This window comes from Rattus norvegicus, chromosome 15, assembly GCF_036323735.1.
Source record: "Rattus norvegicus strain BN/NHsdMcwi chromosome 15, GRCr8, whole genome shotgun sequence".
In the NCBI taxonomy this organism is placed as follows: domain Eukaryota; kingdom Metazoa; phylum Chordata; class Mammalia; order Rodentia; family Muridae; genus Rattus; species Rattus norvegicus.
In genome coordinates this window covers 36,179,692-36,198,221 of record NC_086033.1, presented here as the reverse complement: position 1 = coordinate 36,198,221, position 18,530 = coordinate 36,179,692, and the positions used below count along the sequence as shown (strand labels likewise).

The window sequence follows — 18,530 nt, the reverse complement described above, 5'->3', positions numbered from 1 at the left end:
GGCCAACCCCAAGGTCTCCTCCATGATAGGTAAATGCTCTACCACTGAATTTCAGCCCCAGCCCAAGGCAGTCTTTTAGGTCAGTTTAGGCAGTACCCACAAAAGGAGCCACGATGATCTGTCTTCACCACAATGAAAAACCGGTGCTAAAGAGCAAACGCCATGGGGATTGTAGCCAGGCATATGGACACAGATCTCTATACTGAGGCTTCAGGGGCTGAGGCAAGAGGATCTCAGGTCCAAGGCCAGCCCAAGATACATGGTGAGAAAATAAATAGACAGGGAAGAAATTGGGAATAGAATATTTCCAGACACTTGTCTAACAAAGGAACTATATGTAAAATATATAAGGAAGTTTTACAGGTTAGTAACTTTTTTATGGTAAGACTGTAGTTGACATTTTACAAGAATAAAAGTACATAAATGAGTGGTAAGCATGGGAAAAGGTATCCCTTACATTAAGGAAGTGCAAGTTCAAAAGCCAAGTGATCATACCACACTCCCAAGAGAAGAGCAGCTATTAAAGAGGTCCATGACAGCAAATGCTCCAGAGGGCCAAGCATGCAAGCCTTTAATCTCACAGTTGGGAAGCAGAGGCAGGTGGATCTCTGTGAATTCAAGCCTGGTCTACAGAGCAAGTTCCAGGGTAGCTAGGGCTTCAGTTCACTTTGGAAAAGTAAACTTTGACCATTTTGGTTTTGTTTTTAAATAAATTTCAACAGTCTAATCACCCTGCTGCATATCTAGTCAAGGGAAAATTAAACCAGTGTCCATTAAATTAGGCTATACAAAAAGAGATCATGACAGCTTGATTCATAGTAGCCAAAAGAGCAGACAAGGGCCACCAGGCAGATAAAGAGTTGAATAGTGGGGCTGGGTATTTAGCTCAGTGGTAGAGCGCTTACCTAGGAAGTGCAAGGCCCTGGGTTCGGTCCCCAGCTCCAAAAAAAAGAACCAAAAAAAAAAAGTTGAATAGTGTAGTCAGACAGCATGACACAACTCACCACTGAAGAGAAACAAGCCACAGGGGTGACTCCAGACAACTTGCTGAAAGAAAAAAGGCACACACAAAACAATATGCACTGTCTAGTTCCACTTGAACACTAGGTGGGCTTAATTTAGAGGAAAAACTAGAACTCCTTCCAGGGACATTCAGGAAGACCAGATTGAGTACTGAGAGAACTGTTATCAAGTGGTCGAGGCCAGGATCTGCATTTTAATGTGTGCATTTTTTTTCTGACACCCTGTAAAGAGTAGCCAAGCCGGAAACCCCGGTGAAGCGTAGATAAGCTAAGCACATTAGTGTGTGCTGCTCCTGCCTGAGGCCCGGGCTGCTTCCTGGGCAGTCTGTGGTAGAACCCTTAGTGCAGTTTTGCTCAGTCTTGCATGAAAGAATTGAAGGCGTTGAGCCAAGGGAGGAATAGACAATGTGAGTGTTGAGCCCGGCACTACCATTGGGTTTTTAATGGTAGACCCCAAACCAATGTAGAGGGTTCAGTTGTTTTCCTTAAGTCTGGAGGGATGTTGACCTTGAAGGGATAGATTCAGAGAACCCACCATGAGCCATGCCCGAACATACATAGGAGGAGGCACCAAGTATAGATTGATGTTTTGTGATTTAATGTCAGCAGTTTGTAAATTACTAACAAATCATGGGGGGAAAGTCCTGATACTTTGTTTCCTAATTGATTTAAGCTTAGTTTGAGATTTTGTGCACATCTCATTTTTTTTTTTAAATCCTTTTCTTCTAATTTGCTTTCCATCTGAAGACTGGTACAAATGTCTCTGGAAGGTAGGTAGGTTATTTAACATACTCAGTTTTAAGAAAGTGTTATATGTTTTATAATTAACAAAAATGTGTCTTTCAAGGTGTTACAACTAAAAGGAAGGGTATGTGTGGAAAAGCCTTGTGTGCAGTGGTGTCAGGAACGAGCCTGAGTAAAAACCACTGAGAAGAAGACGAGGCACAAAGCCTCGCAGACTTGAGAGCCCGTCTGTTGGAAGAGCTGCTGCTGAGCAGACCCCGCCCATAGTAGCCTTTCCATCTCTTCCTCCTACAGTCTTACATGGTCAGTCAGCCCACAGACAACTAGCAGATGTCCTGTAATTACAGCCTAGCGTCTGCTCTCGGGTTATTTTGAAAACTCCATTAAACAGACTTGTAAAGTTGTGTTTGTAATCTTTTCAGCTGCAGAAGATCATAAGTAAGCAAGATGGCTTCAAGACAGTGAAGACTAATGAGATAGAATACCAGGTATGAAATAAACAGTTCCAAATACACAGTGATGGTACTAGCTGTCATCTGTCCAGGTCGTGATGGGACTTATGAAGAACTTGGTGCCTCGCACATGCCTACTAAGCTACACAGGCATATGCAGATGTGCAGGGCTGCCCTGCCAGTGCCCCACCCCATCGCAGCCCCTGGGCTGTGAATGCTGGGCTGTTCCTATAGATATGTGGAGGTCTGCTTTCTTTGTTTTTCTTTGAGACAAGACCTCACTCTAGCTCAGGCCAGCCTTAAACTTGTAGTAGTCCTGTCAGCCTCTCTAGTGCAAGGGTTACAACTGTGTCACGGCCACACACCCAGTTTGATTTTTGTTCTGATATAGCAACAATATACTATATGTTGTTCCCCATTTTTCATTTTCCCAGTGTATCTAAAGACCACAGTCTTATTTTGTGCAGCAGGAGTTGGGGGGGAGGGTATGTCACACACAGCACCGTGAAGAGGTCAGATACAACTTCAGGCGTCTATCCTTGCCGGCCTTGGTTAGGATCTCCTGTCTCCAACTTCCACCTCCACACTGGTCACTGACATTACAAACAGGGGCTGCTGCTCCTGACTGTAGGTTCTGGGGATCCAGACTCACATCCTCACACTTGTGTGGCAGGTGCTTAACACACTAAGCCAGTACCTCGTTCTCATTATGGCTTCAGAGTACATGTTATATGACTACAATATGTATGCTGTCATTCATTGTTTGGGAAATATTTAACATATATTTGCCTTTTCATAGTTCATAAAGCTGCAAGGAATAATACTAAGATTACACTGTTTTATTTACATATGACTATATTTTAGGGATGACATACCAGAAATTCAAGGTTATCAGACTGTGACAAATATTAATGAATGTTCTATGAGACACAAATGAATTTTTAGTCCTACCAGTGGTGTATACCAATAGATTTCAACTGACAGCATTCTAGTAATTGTAGCTCCATCTTGAGTCTTTCTTAAACTTCTGAATCACTCCATCTTTAGAACTTATCTATCAAACTGTGTACATTACTAAAACTCACAGCCTCTGTCAGGAGCACTCAGGAGGAGGCAAAGGCAGGTGGATCTCTGAGTTTGAGGCCAGCCTGGTCTACAAAGCAAGTTCTAGGCAAGCCAGGGTTAGATAATGCGATCCGCGCAAAACCAAAACAACCTCCCTCCTGAGTCAGCATGTGAAGCATTGTGTGACTACCCAGCACAGTGGAAGAGGGTTTTTTATCATTTATTATCTATACAGGTTCTGCCTGCATGCCAGAATCGAGAATCAGATCCCAGTATAGTGGTTGTGAGCCACCATATGGTTGCTGGGAATTGAACTCAGGACCTCTGGAAGAGCTGCCAGTGCTCTTAACCTCTGAGCCATCTCTCCAGTCCATGGAAGAGGATTTAATCCCTGATATCAAAGTTGCTTTTATTTTAATTAAGTTAGTTCAGGCTGGGATACTGCTCATTTGGTAAAGCTTTGCATTGGAAGCCCAAGGCATGAACTCGGTCCCCAGAACCCGTATAGAGGCTAGAATCGGCAGACCATGCTGGTAATCCCAGCAAGGAAGGCAGATGGGAGTATCCTTGGGGTTCTTACACACACACACACACACACACACTGTTAAAATAACAATAATTAAGAGCTGGGGAAATGGCTCAGTGCCTAAAGCACTTGTGTGCAAACCTGAGAACTGAACATATGTAAATGCTGGGTACCTGGAGGGGCCTCAGTGATCAAAGCTTTGCAGATACAAGGGTTCTGACAGCTCAGGACCCAGTTAGAGACCCTGCCTCAGTACAGTGGAGAGTAATGAAAAAGGACTTCCTTCCTGCATCAGCCTTGGGCTTCCACACATGCACGGCAAATACATCTGCGTCCGCACATGTAAATGTACGTATAAACATGCAGACACCACACATACGCAAAGACACATATACATTGATACATGAATAAGAAATTCCTTGAAAAAGACGTAAAAACTTAGAAATACCTGTTTGTACTCCAGAAATCTCAGAACTCGGGACTCTGAGGTAGATTTGTGAGTTCAAGGCCAGTTTGGGCTATGGTGAGATCCTTAACCTCCAGGGGGATGGGGTGGAGGGGTGGGAGTAGGGACTTGAGAGATAGCTCAGTAGTTAAAAGCACTGTCTGCTCTTCCAGAGTCCTGAGTTCAGTTCCCAGCACCCACATGATGGCTCACAACTGTAACTATAGGCCTATGAGAGTCAATGTGCTCTTGTGGTGTGCAGACATACATGTATTCAGAACACCCATATACATAAACAGGTCTTTAAACAAGGAAAATGAGCAAGGAGACTGAAAATGCAGCTCAGTGGTGGGACTCCCAGAGCATTCCCAGAACAGCCTGCAGCCCCACAGAAAGCAGGCATAGTGTACTCTCCCACGTCGAGGAGGCCACCGCACTACAGGAGACCTCCTCTAAAAAGAACAAACGCTGAAATAGACTTGTAAACGGAAACCAGGGACTCTACGCAGACGTGGAGCCAAACCGACAAATCTAAATCTAATTAGAAAAAAATGGCCAGGGTGTCGAGGAGAGGAGTTGGCAAACAGGATCAAATACGTGGTGTGAGATTCTGAAGCCAGGGTGATAGCAGACACCTTAGTCCCAGCCCTCAGGAGGAGGCTGAAACAGCTGGGTCACAGAGTTCGAGGCCAGCCTGGCCTGTTACACAGACAAACCTTGTCTTAGAGAGTAGGGAAGAAAAGAAAAATAATTCTCCAAGAATTGATAAAAAGTATTTTAGCTACCATAAACTTATTTATGCGTTGGCATTTGGTCTGATATTTGGTAAATGTCAAAAATAGAAATTATCCTGAAGGAAATATCAAAGTATAACATTCTGTCTAAATACATAGACAGCTTAGGACTTCAAAATTAGTAATGATCATATTTTTATAAAGTTGAGTTGCATTTCAGATTGCTGGGACAAGCATAGTAGCTACTACTGAATAGCTCATCAGTAGATCCTGTCTGATCTGGGAACAGAACAGTTCCTTCCTTAGTGTAAATTCGAGGACATTTGGCTGTTTGGTTGATGTGGCCTCTCACTGTTTCACTATGTAGTTGGTTGCCTCTGTAATCCTGAGGCGGACACCCTTAGCTTCACTAGATCTGTAGAACCTTAGCATGCTGGAAATTTGAGTCTAAAACTTAAACTGAGTAGAAGAGAGAATAAAGACACTTTCACAGATGCTGGAATCTGTGTGGACACGGGGCACATGCAGACCTTTGCTAAGAGGTCCTGGAGGGCTCCCTGCAGGCTTTCATTTGCCTAAGTTCTGGAGAAAAGTCTTCTGAGGTCCTGACAGAGCTCAGTACTAACCCATCTGAAAGGCAGCAGAGACGCCAGGAGGCCCAGGTTAGAGAGGGAAGGAGCACTAGACATTAGACTCCAGACCAGTGGGCTGTGGGCTGCAGAGCAGGCCTCTGGGCATCTGTGTCAACAGCACTAACGGCGCATAGAAGGGGCTTTACTCCATAGAGCCAGATGAGGTGAGGCACACCGGTAATCCAAGCTGTTGGGGATGAGGAAAAGGGGTTGGGCCTTTGACTCTTTCTAGACTTTTTCTTTTTTTACCCATTTAGTATGTTTGCTATGGGTTTTTTCTGTTAGGCCTGTACCTTCTGGGGCCTAATGACAAAGGATATTAAGTGGAAGGGGGAGAGAGGCAAGGTGTCCTGTTAGACAAAAGCAATAAGCAAAAAGAGTGACCGCCCTCTTTCCCATCTTGTCCTATAGGACACACTTGTGACTCTTTCCCCAAGGCCCCGCCCACAGGTTCCTTTTTGTCTGTTTTCTTTATAGGAACCAACAGTGAACGAGCCTGGCCTTAACACAACCCTTCAAGTGCGTTTCTTTGGGAAAAGAGGAGAAAAAAAGCTTCATTATAAAGAATTTCGAAGGTAAGCATGGAGACGTTTATTTGGGAAATTGTTACATAAGGAAGGAAGGAACTAACTGTGCTTACTCCCCAGACCTGCAGCCTGCAATCCAGCCGTCCTCAACCTGCAACAGCCTTTGCAGCCTAGCTCCAAGACTAGTTCCATTGCATTCACAACAGTGGCGAAACGGCGTTAGGAAGTATCAGCAAAAGTAATTCTATGGTTGGGGGTCACCACAACACAAGGAACTGTAGTAAGGGGGCACAGCATCAGGAAGCTTGAGGACCAGTGCTGTAAACCTGGATAATATTTATGGGAACTTTAAGCCATTTATCATTTAGAACTTGACCTATAAAACATAAAATATCAAAAAATTATCAAAATATCAAAATATTCTAGCCTATTTTAAAATATAATGTCTGATTTATAAAATGTAATGATTCCTTTTGGTAATTTGATACTAGCAACTAAGAGACATGCCCCAGTTTCACTTTGGTGTTGGTTGGTTGGTGTATTGGTTGTTGTTGTTTTTTTCTTTGGTTTTTTTTTGGGGGGGGGGTGAGACAGGGTTTCTTTGTGTACCCTGACGGTCCTAGAACTCCTTCTGTAGACCAGGCTAGCCTTGAACTCACAGAAACCTGCCTCTGCCTCCTGCCTGAGTGTTGCGATTAAAGGTGTGTGTCACCACCACCACCACCCTGCCACTTTGTTCTTAATACCGAACAAACCAGCCCAACAAGGGCCATGCACTGTGTCCCTGAGTACAGCTCTGCTGGGGCCAGCACTGGCTGATCTCAGCTGGATTTACTCTGCATTGAAACTGATCTGAGATGTGGGGACTCAGCTGTGGTGTGCAGAGACCCAGCAGTAAATGCAAACATACCATCAGCCATACTGGGAAAGCACCAGAGCAGTTCCCTGGAAAGCAGACAGCTCCATGTCTCAGGTAAAGCTTTCACACGAGAGGGCCTCCCTGCAGCACTCTCTTAACACAGTCTTAAAACAGCTACTAAGAAGAAGATCAGAACAGCAAGAAAATATGGACTTGAAAGGCATTAGACTCCAGACCAGTGTGCTGTGGGCTGCAGAGCGGGCCTCTGGGCAGAGCCTCCCCCAGCTCACTACATCTTTGCTAAGATTTGCTAATACATATACATATGTGCTGTTGTATGACAGGCTGTGTCTCAAATGCAAAGTGTGGTCCCTTTTGCAAGCTGTGTGGTACATGTACCCATCCAGCTGCATTGCACTGAGCACTTCTGTCAGGGAGGAGGCGAGTACGTGCTGGTTTTACCCCACGTGAGGAGAAGCGGCGTGTAGATAGAGAACGGCGCAGCTGAGGCCTGTAGCCCATGAAGGTGTTCAGGTTTGCGTGCGTTCTCCAGGTGGTTTTCTTTAAAAAGGCCTTGACCACAAGGAAGGTCGGGTGTGAGGAGATAGATGTAGTCTTCCCTCTGAGAACTGGCCCCAGTAAGCAGAAGCATGCTGTAGTCAGTGCCATTCAGAATAAGGCATTGGCTCTGATTTTTTTATCTCATTCTCTGTCCGGGTGGTCACCAAATACTACCAATTCCCTTCAGCTGATCTCTGGTTCTTCCAATTCTCCTCCAGCATTTTAGCCGCCCAGCACAGTTCTTTACTCCTGCTCCACTCCTCAGCCAGCCTACCAACTTCTCACCTTTTTCCTGTCTCGGAAGGACAGCACAGCTTCTTGTTGTGCAGGGTCTCTTCATTTGCTACATACTCGTTTACACATGAAGCATTCTCTTGATAATCCCAGTATGAATCAGTTGACAGGCCGAGGTGATGGTCAGTCGGCTAAGTGTTTTGCTCTATAAACATGAGGGCCTGAGTTTGCTCGCCAGCACCTGCAATGTGCAAAAGCAAACCTGGCGGCACATCCTGTCACTCCAGTGCTGGGGAGGCAGACACAGAGGGATCCTGGAGCCTACTGCCAACCAAGCCCACAGATCAGCAGAGACAGACGCTATCTCAAAAATGAGGTAGAAAAGTGATGGAGGTAGACAACAAGCTTCAACCTATACCCTTCACAAGCCTTCAGACACACACATACTCCCATACACACCCCAACACACATGTACCTATATACATACCAACATGTACCCATACACAGAGAGACATGTACCCATACATGCACACTAACACACACACCCCACACATGAACTAATACACATGCACCGCATACATACACACTAACACACATGCACCCATACACACATACTAACCCACCCATACTCATATACTAACACACATGCACACATATATATATATGCACAGGAACACAGACTAACACACATGCACATACACCATACCTAAAAAAATTGCTATTACCATAATACACAATATGATAAAACAGTCAAACAAAAGGCAAAATATCAGTAAAATATCTTTATCCATTATTAATTCAACCCAAAATACATCAAGTTTTAGACAAAATTCTGCTTTGACCAGAAAGAAACAGCATCAGAAAAATCTGTGCCTCAGTACCCTCAGTCAATGTTGTGGGTAACAGGCTCTTCACAGAGACGGACGCTTCCGCCCACTCCCCGCTCCGCACTTCTGAAGTTTATGGGTAAAGTACAGACCCTAAAGCAAGCTAGTAACAATTGTGGTTTTCTCCTACTAGAGAAAATCCATGAATATATTCCACCCATTTTAAATTGTGATATAACACACAAAAATAAAATTAAATATATATGTATATAATTAAAGGAGATTGTTGCACATGAAAACTTAGAATTCTCATAATGCTTCCACATGACTCGCGTAATAAACCCTGGTGTGACCTTTGTAGATTCTTGTTCAAGAAAGTCAAAGTCAGCTCTATGTCTGCTCAACTTGGACCTGCCCAAGAGCTATTGCTGTGCCTTTGATCAGAGGACTAGAGTCTCTGTTTTTAAAAAGCAGAGGGGATGTTGAGTCTCTAGATTCACACTGTTGCCCCAGAGACTACAGACAGATGATGTGTAGATCTAAGCTTGCGGTTCAAAGTCATTGTTTCTACATTGGTGTCTGTAGAACAGTAGGAACCATTAATTAGTAAGATTCTAAAGGTAGTATCCGCTCCTGAATTTTAATTTTCCCAGTTACTGATAATATTGCTACGTTGGAAAAAAGGCTTTCCACAAGATGTTATTCTCTGTGATTCTACTAAAGCAACATTTTGCATGATTTACTTACACTGATTACAGCTTTGGTTGCCAGATGTGGTCTGCACAAACTCGCTGGACAGATGGACAGGAGCTGTTCTTGGCCAGCTTCTCTCTCCCACAGCCCTGATGCTTCCTTCTGCTGCCTGCCAGAGGCCAGCCACTTGGTGCAGAAGAAGGAGCAGGCTTGCAGACCCACTTATAATGTCAGGATGGGATGCCACTAGCTGCTTATACCGATTTCTTATTTTAATATTTAGATTTATGGAAAATTTACAAACAGAAGTTCAAGAAATGGAATTCCTTCAGTTTTCTAAAGGTTTGAATTTCATGAGAAAAGAAGACTTTGCAGAGTGGCTACTTTTCTTCACTAACTCTGAAAATAAAGACATTTACTGGAAAAATGTGAGAGAAAAGTTGTCAGTAGGAGAGGTTGGTATGCTTTTTCTTACACATGCGATAGAAATGAAACAAACTAAAAATTTCATATAACCAAGTAAATTAACTTCTAAAGTAACTCAGACTATCCTGTGTATACATTTTAAGTGAAGGGCGTGTGTGTGTGTGTGTCTGTGTGTCTGTGTGTGTTTGTGTATCATACAAAATGATAATGGCCAGCTAGCAATCCTGGGTTTTGTACGTGTCTTATTTACATTTCTGTTGATTTCTGTTGCTGTGATAAAACACCATGCCTAAGGCAACTTATAAAGGAAAGCATTTAGCTTGGCCCTATGGTTTCAGAGACTTAGAGTCCATGGTGACAAAGTGTACAAGTCTGGCTAGTACGAAGCCAGGCAGTCCTCTGGCAGGTGAGGATTATAGGAAAGACACACAAGAAGACTCAGAGACAAAGGTTAGAAATCGGGAGGGCTGCCAGTCAATACTGCGGCAGCCTGGAGTCTAATTGTCTTAGGCTTTACAGACTACAGTATCGTGGGACGCAAAGTCATAAGCCAGCAGAGACAATGGCTGACACACATTGATATCTGTACCCATCCAGAGGCCTCCCTGTTCCTCCCTGTTCCTTCCTCCAAGATTAACAGAACACTCAGCCGCTTGCCTTGAGCTTCAAGTGTGTCCCCTCTTATTGTTCCATTGTTCAGCAGTCCAGGAAATCTGCCAGTAGACTTTGGCCTGACTTGACTCTGCCTGACAGTCAGGCTTTCATAGAAGCAGGCATAATGGCTCCTGACAGCAAAGCAAAGCAAAGGCATGAGGGCAGGAACAGCTGAGAGCTCATGCCTTAACCCGCAGGCGAAGCAGAGGAACGGAACACACTGGAAATGGCAGCCTTTTGAAACCTCAAAGTGTAGAATACCTCTCCTCCAGTAAGCCACACCTCCTCAGCCTTCTCAAACAGTTCCAGAAACTGTGTGTGGATTTTAAGTGGTGTTTGTTTGTTTTGTTTTTGTTTGTTTTGAATAAGTGCCTTGCCATATTGCTTGGACTGATCTTATACTTGGGAGCTCAAGTGACCTTAGCTGTAGCTATTTCTAGTCTTAGGTTAATTTGGCTCCCAAAATTGTTTGCATGGGAATCTGCACACATACATAAGACATTGAGGGATCCTGCCCCCAGTTGATTCTGACTGCTAAATAAAGATGCTGGCAGCCAGTGGCTGGGCAAGGCAGACAGAGGCAGTAGCCCATATGGGGTCAGGGAGGGAGCTGCTGTCCAACTGGGCCCAGAGTAGAAAAGATGAAATATAGGAATTAATAAATAATAACTTGAGGGGCTGGGGATTTAGCTCAGTGGTAGAGCGCTTACCTAGGAAGCGCAAGGCCCTGGGTTCGGTCCCCAGCTCCGAAAAAAAGAACCAAAAAAAAAAAAGTAATAATAAATAATAACTTGAGATTATCAGAAGGAGGTGGATTAGCATATGGAGGTTAGGAAATGACCCAGCCATTGAGCTGTTTTAGACATATCAAAATATAAAGGCTCTGTATGTGTCTTTCATTCAAGAACCCAGAACAGGGTGGATAGCAAGGAATGCCCCCGGGATCTGTTTAAATATTTATTAGATACTACCATAGTCAGCTTCCCAAAGTAGCTGGGACCTCTGGCATATGTTGCCACACTGCCTTCTTTTTCCCCCTTTGTAATTTTATGTAAGCAAAATGGTTTTGGTGTGAACAAGTATGTTTATATAAGGTCTTAAAAACTTTCTATTTTTTTTCAATTACGAACCCCTTTCTTTGTCTTTGTTTTTGATTTATTTATGTATATGTCCATATGTGTGCTGAGTGCGTATATGTATGAATCACATGTGTGCAAATGCTCACAGAGGCCAGAGGAGGGTGTCAGATCCCTTGGGAGTGCAGTTTTAGGAGGATGCAACCCGTTCTATGTAGGTGTTGGGAATCCAATATTAGTAACTACTAGGCCAACTCTAGCCTTTCAAAGCTATTTCTAACAAAAGGAAAAAATAAAGTATGAGTGATCTTTTTCTCCTCTGGAGACAAGGTCTCACGATGTAGTCCACTCAGGCCTTGAATTCCTGATTCTCCTGCCTCAGCCTCCAATATTCCACCACTCCCAGAAAGGCAGTACCATTGATAATTGCAATAGAAATACATAATTGCAAATGAATTTAATTTTAAGATTAAAAAGTGTTTACAATGATGGTGCATTTCTTTAATCCCAGAACTCCAGAGGCAGATAGATCTTGAATTCAATGCCAGTCTGGTCTACAGAGCAAATTCTAGAACAGCCAGGGTTACACAGAGAAACAATGTCTCAAAAACAAAAATTTCAAAAGGAAAATTTACAACCTTGCTTAGATAAAAAGATAATCCTAGAGCTGTTCCCAGTATTGGAGAATAGGAACTCAGATGTCACATACACAAATGTTTCTTCTGGGCTGTGTCAGGTTGACAGCTGGGGCAAATTAGGATGTAACCCAGAGGATCCAGACTTCCCATTCTGTATCTGAGAGCTTTACAAACCATTGTGTGGATCACTATAAAGTCTCTGGAACCTTTTCTGTTTCCAAATTACCCTGCACAGTTTAATGCATGCTTACAGAAGATACAAGGTTATTGGATCAGAGCCAAAAACCAACAACAAAAACCTAATACTCAGAGTACAGCAGTAGCAGGAGCATCCTGTTTGGGCTTAGTTTCCTCTTGCCCATAATAGCAGCTCCGAGAGTCCCAGAGGAAAGCTTCTGTGTGATCATACACAGCCCAACCAATTAGTCTTTCAGAAGAGTTGGGAAGCAAGATATCCTGACCTTTGCTGCAGAAGGAAGCACTGTGTTCAGTTTGTAACAGGAAGCATTGTCCTCTGTCTGGGGAAAACACTGTATTCAAGGCTGCCCGTGATACATACATCCTTGGAAAGATGTTCAGGAACCAAAAAATGAAAAAGGCAATTGTGCCTCCGTTGACAAGATATTTAAGAAGTGTCGTCTCCCACAGCAAGCCCACCAGATTTGTGGGCAAAGGACCTGTGCTGGGTGATTTTATATCAGCTTGACACAGCTAAAGTCATCTGAGAGGAGGGAGCCTCAAATAAGAGAATGTCTCCATAAGATCAGGCTGTAGGCACTTACTTAATTAATGATTGCTGGAGAAGGACCCAGCCCGTTCTGAGTAATGCCATCCCTGGGCTGGTGGTCCTGGGTTCTATAAGAAAGAAGGCAGGCTGAGCAAGCCTGTAAGCAGCACCACTCCACGGCCTCTGCATCATTCCTGCCTCCAGGTTCCTGTCCTGCTGGAGTTCCTGTCCTTACTTCCTTCTATGATGAGCAGTGACGTGAAAGTGTAGGCCCTTTCCCCTCCAAGTTGCTTTGGTTGTGGTGTTATAACACAGCAGTGATAGCCCTTGCCAGGACAGGATATAAAGTCACAAGGAGAGAAATCACATATTACAGTGTAAAACCTCATTCTGAGGTTGTACAAGGTCAATGGTAACAGGATGCTATTTTTACCTAACAGAAGAGGCCAGCATCCACAAGGTCTTGAGTTCAGCCTCAGCATGATGAAAAGAGAGAAGCGGACATCAGAAGAGTTGTACCCCATGCCTGTTTTGAGCTCATGATATGATACACAAACAAACGCACCTTGTTTCCCAACTAGGCTGACAAACTCACTGTGGGAAAAAGAAGCAAAGTGAAGAAATGTGTGGCGAGGCTGTTCCCGAGTTGAGATGGGCAGTTTGTGTGGTGTGGGGCACAGCCGCTTTTGTAGGAGCCATGTTTCTGGACCCACACAGACACTGTCAGTGCCTGTGCAGTGAGATTAGAAGAGGGCTCAGAGGAGGAAGGAAGGCTCCTTACCCTTCCTACCACTGGCAGTCTTTACCTGGAACATACATATTCTGTACAGTTTTTCGTTGGGACTGCAGAGATGGCTCAGTGGTTAAGAGCACTGGCTGCTCATGCAGAGGACCAGCTTGACTCCTGCACCCACATGGTTAGCTCCTAACTGTCTAGGACACCATCCAGAGCATCTGATGCCTTCTGGTCTCTGTGGACACCAGGCATGCAAGTGGTGCACAGACAACACCGCCCACATATGAAAAAGATTACTAGAGCTGGAGAGATGGCTCAGCGGTTAAGAGCACTGACTGCCCTTCCAGAGGTCCTGAGTTCAAATCCCAGCAACCACGTGGTGGCTCACAACCATCTGTAATGGGATCTGATGCCCTCTTCTGGGATATATATAATCTTTTTTAAAAGAATATTTTCTAATTTGTTACAGTTTACAAATAAATCTGTGATTATTCCACAAAGACCCACAGAGGCTGAGAGCAGGCCAGCCTGAGTGGACACAGAGGAGAGGCTAAGGCTGCAGAGACAAAACTCAGAAGAATTTACCTTCAGATAAGAACTGTCAGTGTGGCTGGTGTGTACCTGTAACCCAGCTTCTGCTGAGATTGAGGCGGGAGGGATGATGAGTTTGAAATCAGTCTGGGCAACATCACTTGGAGGAAATTTTTCTCTCTGATTTCTTTTTACTGGAAAAAATAGCTTTTTAACTTGGGTTTGTTTGGTTTTAAGTACATAAATAATAAAATCAGATAAACCAAGGTTCACATCGGAGTTGTTCTACTCCATAGACCTTGGACAAGGACCCTAAGAGTTGCCTATCTGAGAGTTAGGGTCAGATCACACACCTCGTAGGTGGCAGAGCTGAAGTTTCAGCATAGGCCCCTCTTGGTCAGTGCTGCACACTGAGTAAGTAGGAGTAGCCCGCTGAACAGGCCACAGTCACAAAGCACAGAGACCTGCCTTCCCTCTGCTAAGTGCTGGAAGACTGGGTTAGATTGGTTTTGGTGAAATGCCTCTCAGCTTACGCACAGTGTCCTATGTCCTTGTGTGACTGCTGCTCTGTGGGTGTGTGCACGTGTCCACAGAACACCTATGAACACTAATGTAGACTCCCTTAGACATCAGCCATGACCTCACTTTACTCCTCAGCCTCCTTACAAGGGGACTAGAAGATTCTCATCTTCAAAATGAGAATGAGGAAGGGAACTGGACTGGTCCACGAAGGCACATGGGCCTGCCTCAGCTCTAGAATCTAGTTCTTATTCTGTGTCTTCAGTATTTATCAACCAGCCAAGCTTTAGGATAGAAGACAGTTATGATGCAGTTATGCAGTTATGATGTATATGCAAAATTGTCATTTCAAATCCTTTTATTTTTATTAGAGCATTAGTTTGGATGAGTTCAAGTCCTTCTGCCATTTTACAACACATTTGGAAGACTTCGCTATCGCCATGCAGATGTTCAGTTTAGCTCATCGCCCTGTGAGGCTGGGTAAGACACGAATCGTTTAATCTATGTTGTGTGTCATAGTTCACTCTTCGGTGGATGGTGGTGGTGAGGTGGTGGTAGCAGTAAGGTAGTGAATGCCTCTTGGTGGTTCTCAGTTCACTTCTCCAAAGTTACTTTATTTACTTTTATTTTCTTATTCTCAAGGGGGCGAAGGGAGTAGGGTTGACAATGTTACTGGCAACCATGAGTAAAGTAAAATGACTCTCTTTGCTTCCATGATGTGTCTTAGCCGAATTCAGGATTCGAGTATACTCATGTGGGTATTTTTGTGTTTACTTCTCAAATAATGGAAGTGTGGATTAGATCCACTTGAACTAAGTCACCTGGTTAATTGGCAGTTTCTTGTTTTGCTTTTTAGCGGAGTTCAAGAGAGCTGTGAAAGTGGCGACTGGACAAGAGCTTTCCAACAATCTTCTGGACACTGTCTTCAAGATCTTTGACCTGGACGGGGACGAATGCCTCAGCCACGGGGAGTTTCTTGGAGTACTGAAAAACAGGATGCATCGAGGTTTATGGGTAAAACACCTTGAGTTTTGTTTTGTCTTTTAAGCTATTTTTTTAACATGTTAATGACAAGAATATTAAACCTAGAATTAGAGGAAATGTAAAATGTTAAGTGGAAGTTAATACAGAGATTATAAACTACAACCAAAACACTGAACTTTCTTGTACAAAGAATGGTAGTTAGTGTTTTCTTTGCTACGTCAGTTAGTAAGGCCCTGGGTTCAACCTCCAGATCCCATGGATATGCTAGGCAAGGTGCCATGTGCTTGGTGGCAAGTGCTTAGATTCTCAGTTCTGGGCAGATAGAGACAGTGGGGCTGTGGGGTTACCAGCTGGCCAGTGAATGACACCCAAGGCTGTCCTCTGACCTTTGTCACTGTACACATGCATGCATGTACACTTTAGACATACATGCATATGCACAAACTTGTATATTCATGTGCACCCATATACACAGAAAAATCTGAACTTAAATTGAGAAATCAGCCTAGGGTCTAACTTTGGATCTGACCTTGGACTCAATACCCATCTCCAGGTTCAAATCCTGCTCTGCCATGTATTAACTAATGAATCTTGAAAGGCCTCTTTGTTTTTCTGTGCCTCAGATACCGCCTCTATATAACTAAGAAAACTAATTGATTCTGCCAACAACAGCTACATTGGGAACTAAATAGAAAGCACGCAGAACTCTCAGCGCCCATCATGGCTGCTCATAGTCATGTGCTGGGCTCTGACTGAGGACAAGCCAAGCCCAGAACGTTGATGCATTGGCATCTACACAGGTCGTAGGGAGCTGGGTGAGAGACAGGAAAGAGGAGTAATCGATGCTTGTGTTCATAACAACTTAGAAACACTCATCTACAAGAATTCCCACAGCACCTGTATCTGGGGGAAGTTAATAACTATGGCTTCCATGGCATGCATGTGGCCTATGCGTGTAAAGGACTTGAGCTTTCTTTAGAGAAGTGTGGGGAGGCAGTAAACAGTACTGTCAGGACATGCAGCCATGCCTCGGCAGTGACTGCTCATCTTTCTCTCCGGATGGCAGGTGTCGCAGCAGCAGAGTGTGCAAGAATACTGGAAGTGCGTGAAGAAGGAAAGCATTAAGGGAGTGAAGGAGGCCTGGAAACAGGCCGGGAAGGGCCCTTTCTGAAAGACGTAACAGCTCACGGGGCCGGGATAGTTCTCAAAGAACTGGCTGGTTTTCCATAAGTCTTCATTGAGTTGCCGTGCGGATAAAGACGCCATGTACTCATTTTCTGACTTGGGGGTTTTGGAGGGATGAGGGGAGGTGAATAATTGTGTGCCACAGTAGGAAGTCAGAGGCCAACCTGTGGGAGCCGGTTCTCCATGGGAGTCCAGAGATTGAACTCAGGTTATGAGCTTTGGTGGCAAGTGCCTTCACCTGATAAGCCATCTCACCAGCGCTGACTCGGTAATGTCTTGGTGAATTTTCATTGACAAAGTATTCTTCTATGAAAACATGCACTGCTCTGTTAAAGGCCCGAATGCAAAGGGATGCTTTAGGAAGCCGAAGGCCAAGGCTGGCACTGCGTGCTTTGGACATGAGAATGCAGTGTGCTTTCTGGAGGGCTAAACAAGTCCACCAGGGAAGGGACATCGTTCCCAAGACAGGTATCGATCCCAGAAGCCATGGTGGCCTAGGGAGTAGTTGAAGTTAACACTTGCTTCGGTGTTTCTACCTTGAAAATAACATGTAAGTGACAGTGTCCTGTCTGGAAGCAGGATAAAGTGTTTACATTGATACAAAAAGAATTATTTCTTTTATAAATTTCCATGCTTTTGAAATATAAGTATAGTGTCCTCTCCCAGATACATAGGTGTGGGGGCTCAACCAGCATAGGACATAGCTATGTACCATACTTTGCTAACAAGCAGCAGACAGTTCAATCTCCAGCCACTCGTGCACACAGATACACACACACTGATCATAATATCAAGGTTTCATAAGGTAAGGTGTCTTGGGTTGTGGGAAACATTCAGTATGGCACTATAAAGTTGTTTGCAATAAAATAAATTTGAAATAATGTTATGTGGAAAAGTATGTATATGTTTCTGTATACAGGTGGGCACACGTATGTGTGGAAGCCCCTGTTCCTGTAAATAACCCCCATGTTTCTGCAGTCATCCAATAAACCCATTGATTCACCAAACTAGACTCGGGCGGTGGTACTCCTCTGGTCTGTCATCCAGTCTTTTTTTTCAGATTTACTTATTTTACTTGATGTGTCTAGGTGTCTTACCTACACATATGTGTGTGCCTTGTGTGTACCCGTGGACGGTGAGACACAGTGTATGTAGGTGCTGGGACCAAACCCAGGTCCTGTGCCATCTCTCCAGGACCCTGCCCTTTATCTGCTGAGTCATTTGTCCATGTCTTCATGGACACAGTGTCACAACAGTCCAGAAATCATAAAGCATTGTGACATTTTGGTCTTGTTGTAGTTTGGGTCTTAGGTTGTCTTGAGACAGGATGTTAACGATGTTCCTCTGCCTGGCCTAGACTTCAGTATGTAATTCAGCATCTCCATTGAATTCACAGAGACCCACCCGCCTCTGTCTCCCAAGTACTGGGACGAAAGACATGACAGAGAGGTATCTCAGTACCAAAAGGTTGGACACAGCTGCAAGGCCAGTAGCCTACAGTAGGGACCCCTCACAGACATGGTCAGATAATTTTCAACAAGGCTACCGAGAATATTAACTTAAGAAACGACTGTTTGTTTGGGTCTTTTCAACAAATTGTGCTAGGAAAACTAGATATCCTCAGGAAAGAGTGAGGTTGAATCCTTACCTTTTACCATATACAAAAAGGTCCACTCCAAGTGCATCAATGCACTCAATGGAAGAAAACAGAAGGCTTCTCGACAGAAACAATT

The 18,530-nt window shown here is 44.1% G+C and overlaps 1 protein-coding gene across 3 annotated transcripts in view; it reads left to right on the top strand.

The window, feature by feature from the left end:
- Micu2 (mitochondrial calcium uptake 2) overlaps positions 1-17,809 on the top strand; it is an 82,017-nt gene extending 64,208 nt beyond the window's left edge. For 2 of the 3 annotated variants that reach the window (XM_039092977.2, XM_039092978.2), the window contains 6 exons: positions 2,189-2,254; positions 6,098-6,195; positions 9,605-9,776; positions 15,000-15,108; positions 15,485-15,642; positions 16,679-17,804. In XM_039092977.2, coding sequence (XP_038948905.1) covers positions 2,189-2,254; positions 6,098-6,195; positions 9,605-9,776; positions 15,000-15,108; positions 15,485-15,642; positions 16,679-16,783 — 708 coding nt within the window. In that variant the 3' untranslated portion in view covers positions 16,784-17,804. Of the gene's footprint in view, positions 1-2,188; positions 2,255-6,097; positions 6,196-9,604; positions 9,777-14,999; positions 15,109-15,484; positions 15,643-16,678 lie in introns of all 3 variants that reach the window. The other variant, NM_134396.2, reaches the window with a different exon arrangement.
- Positions 17,810-18,530: the final 721 nt, after the last annotated feature.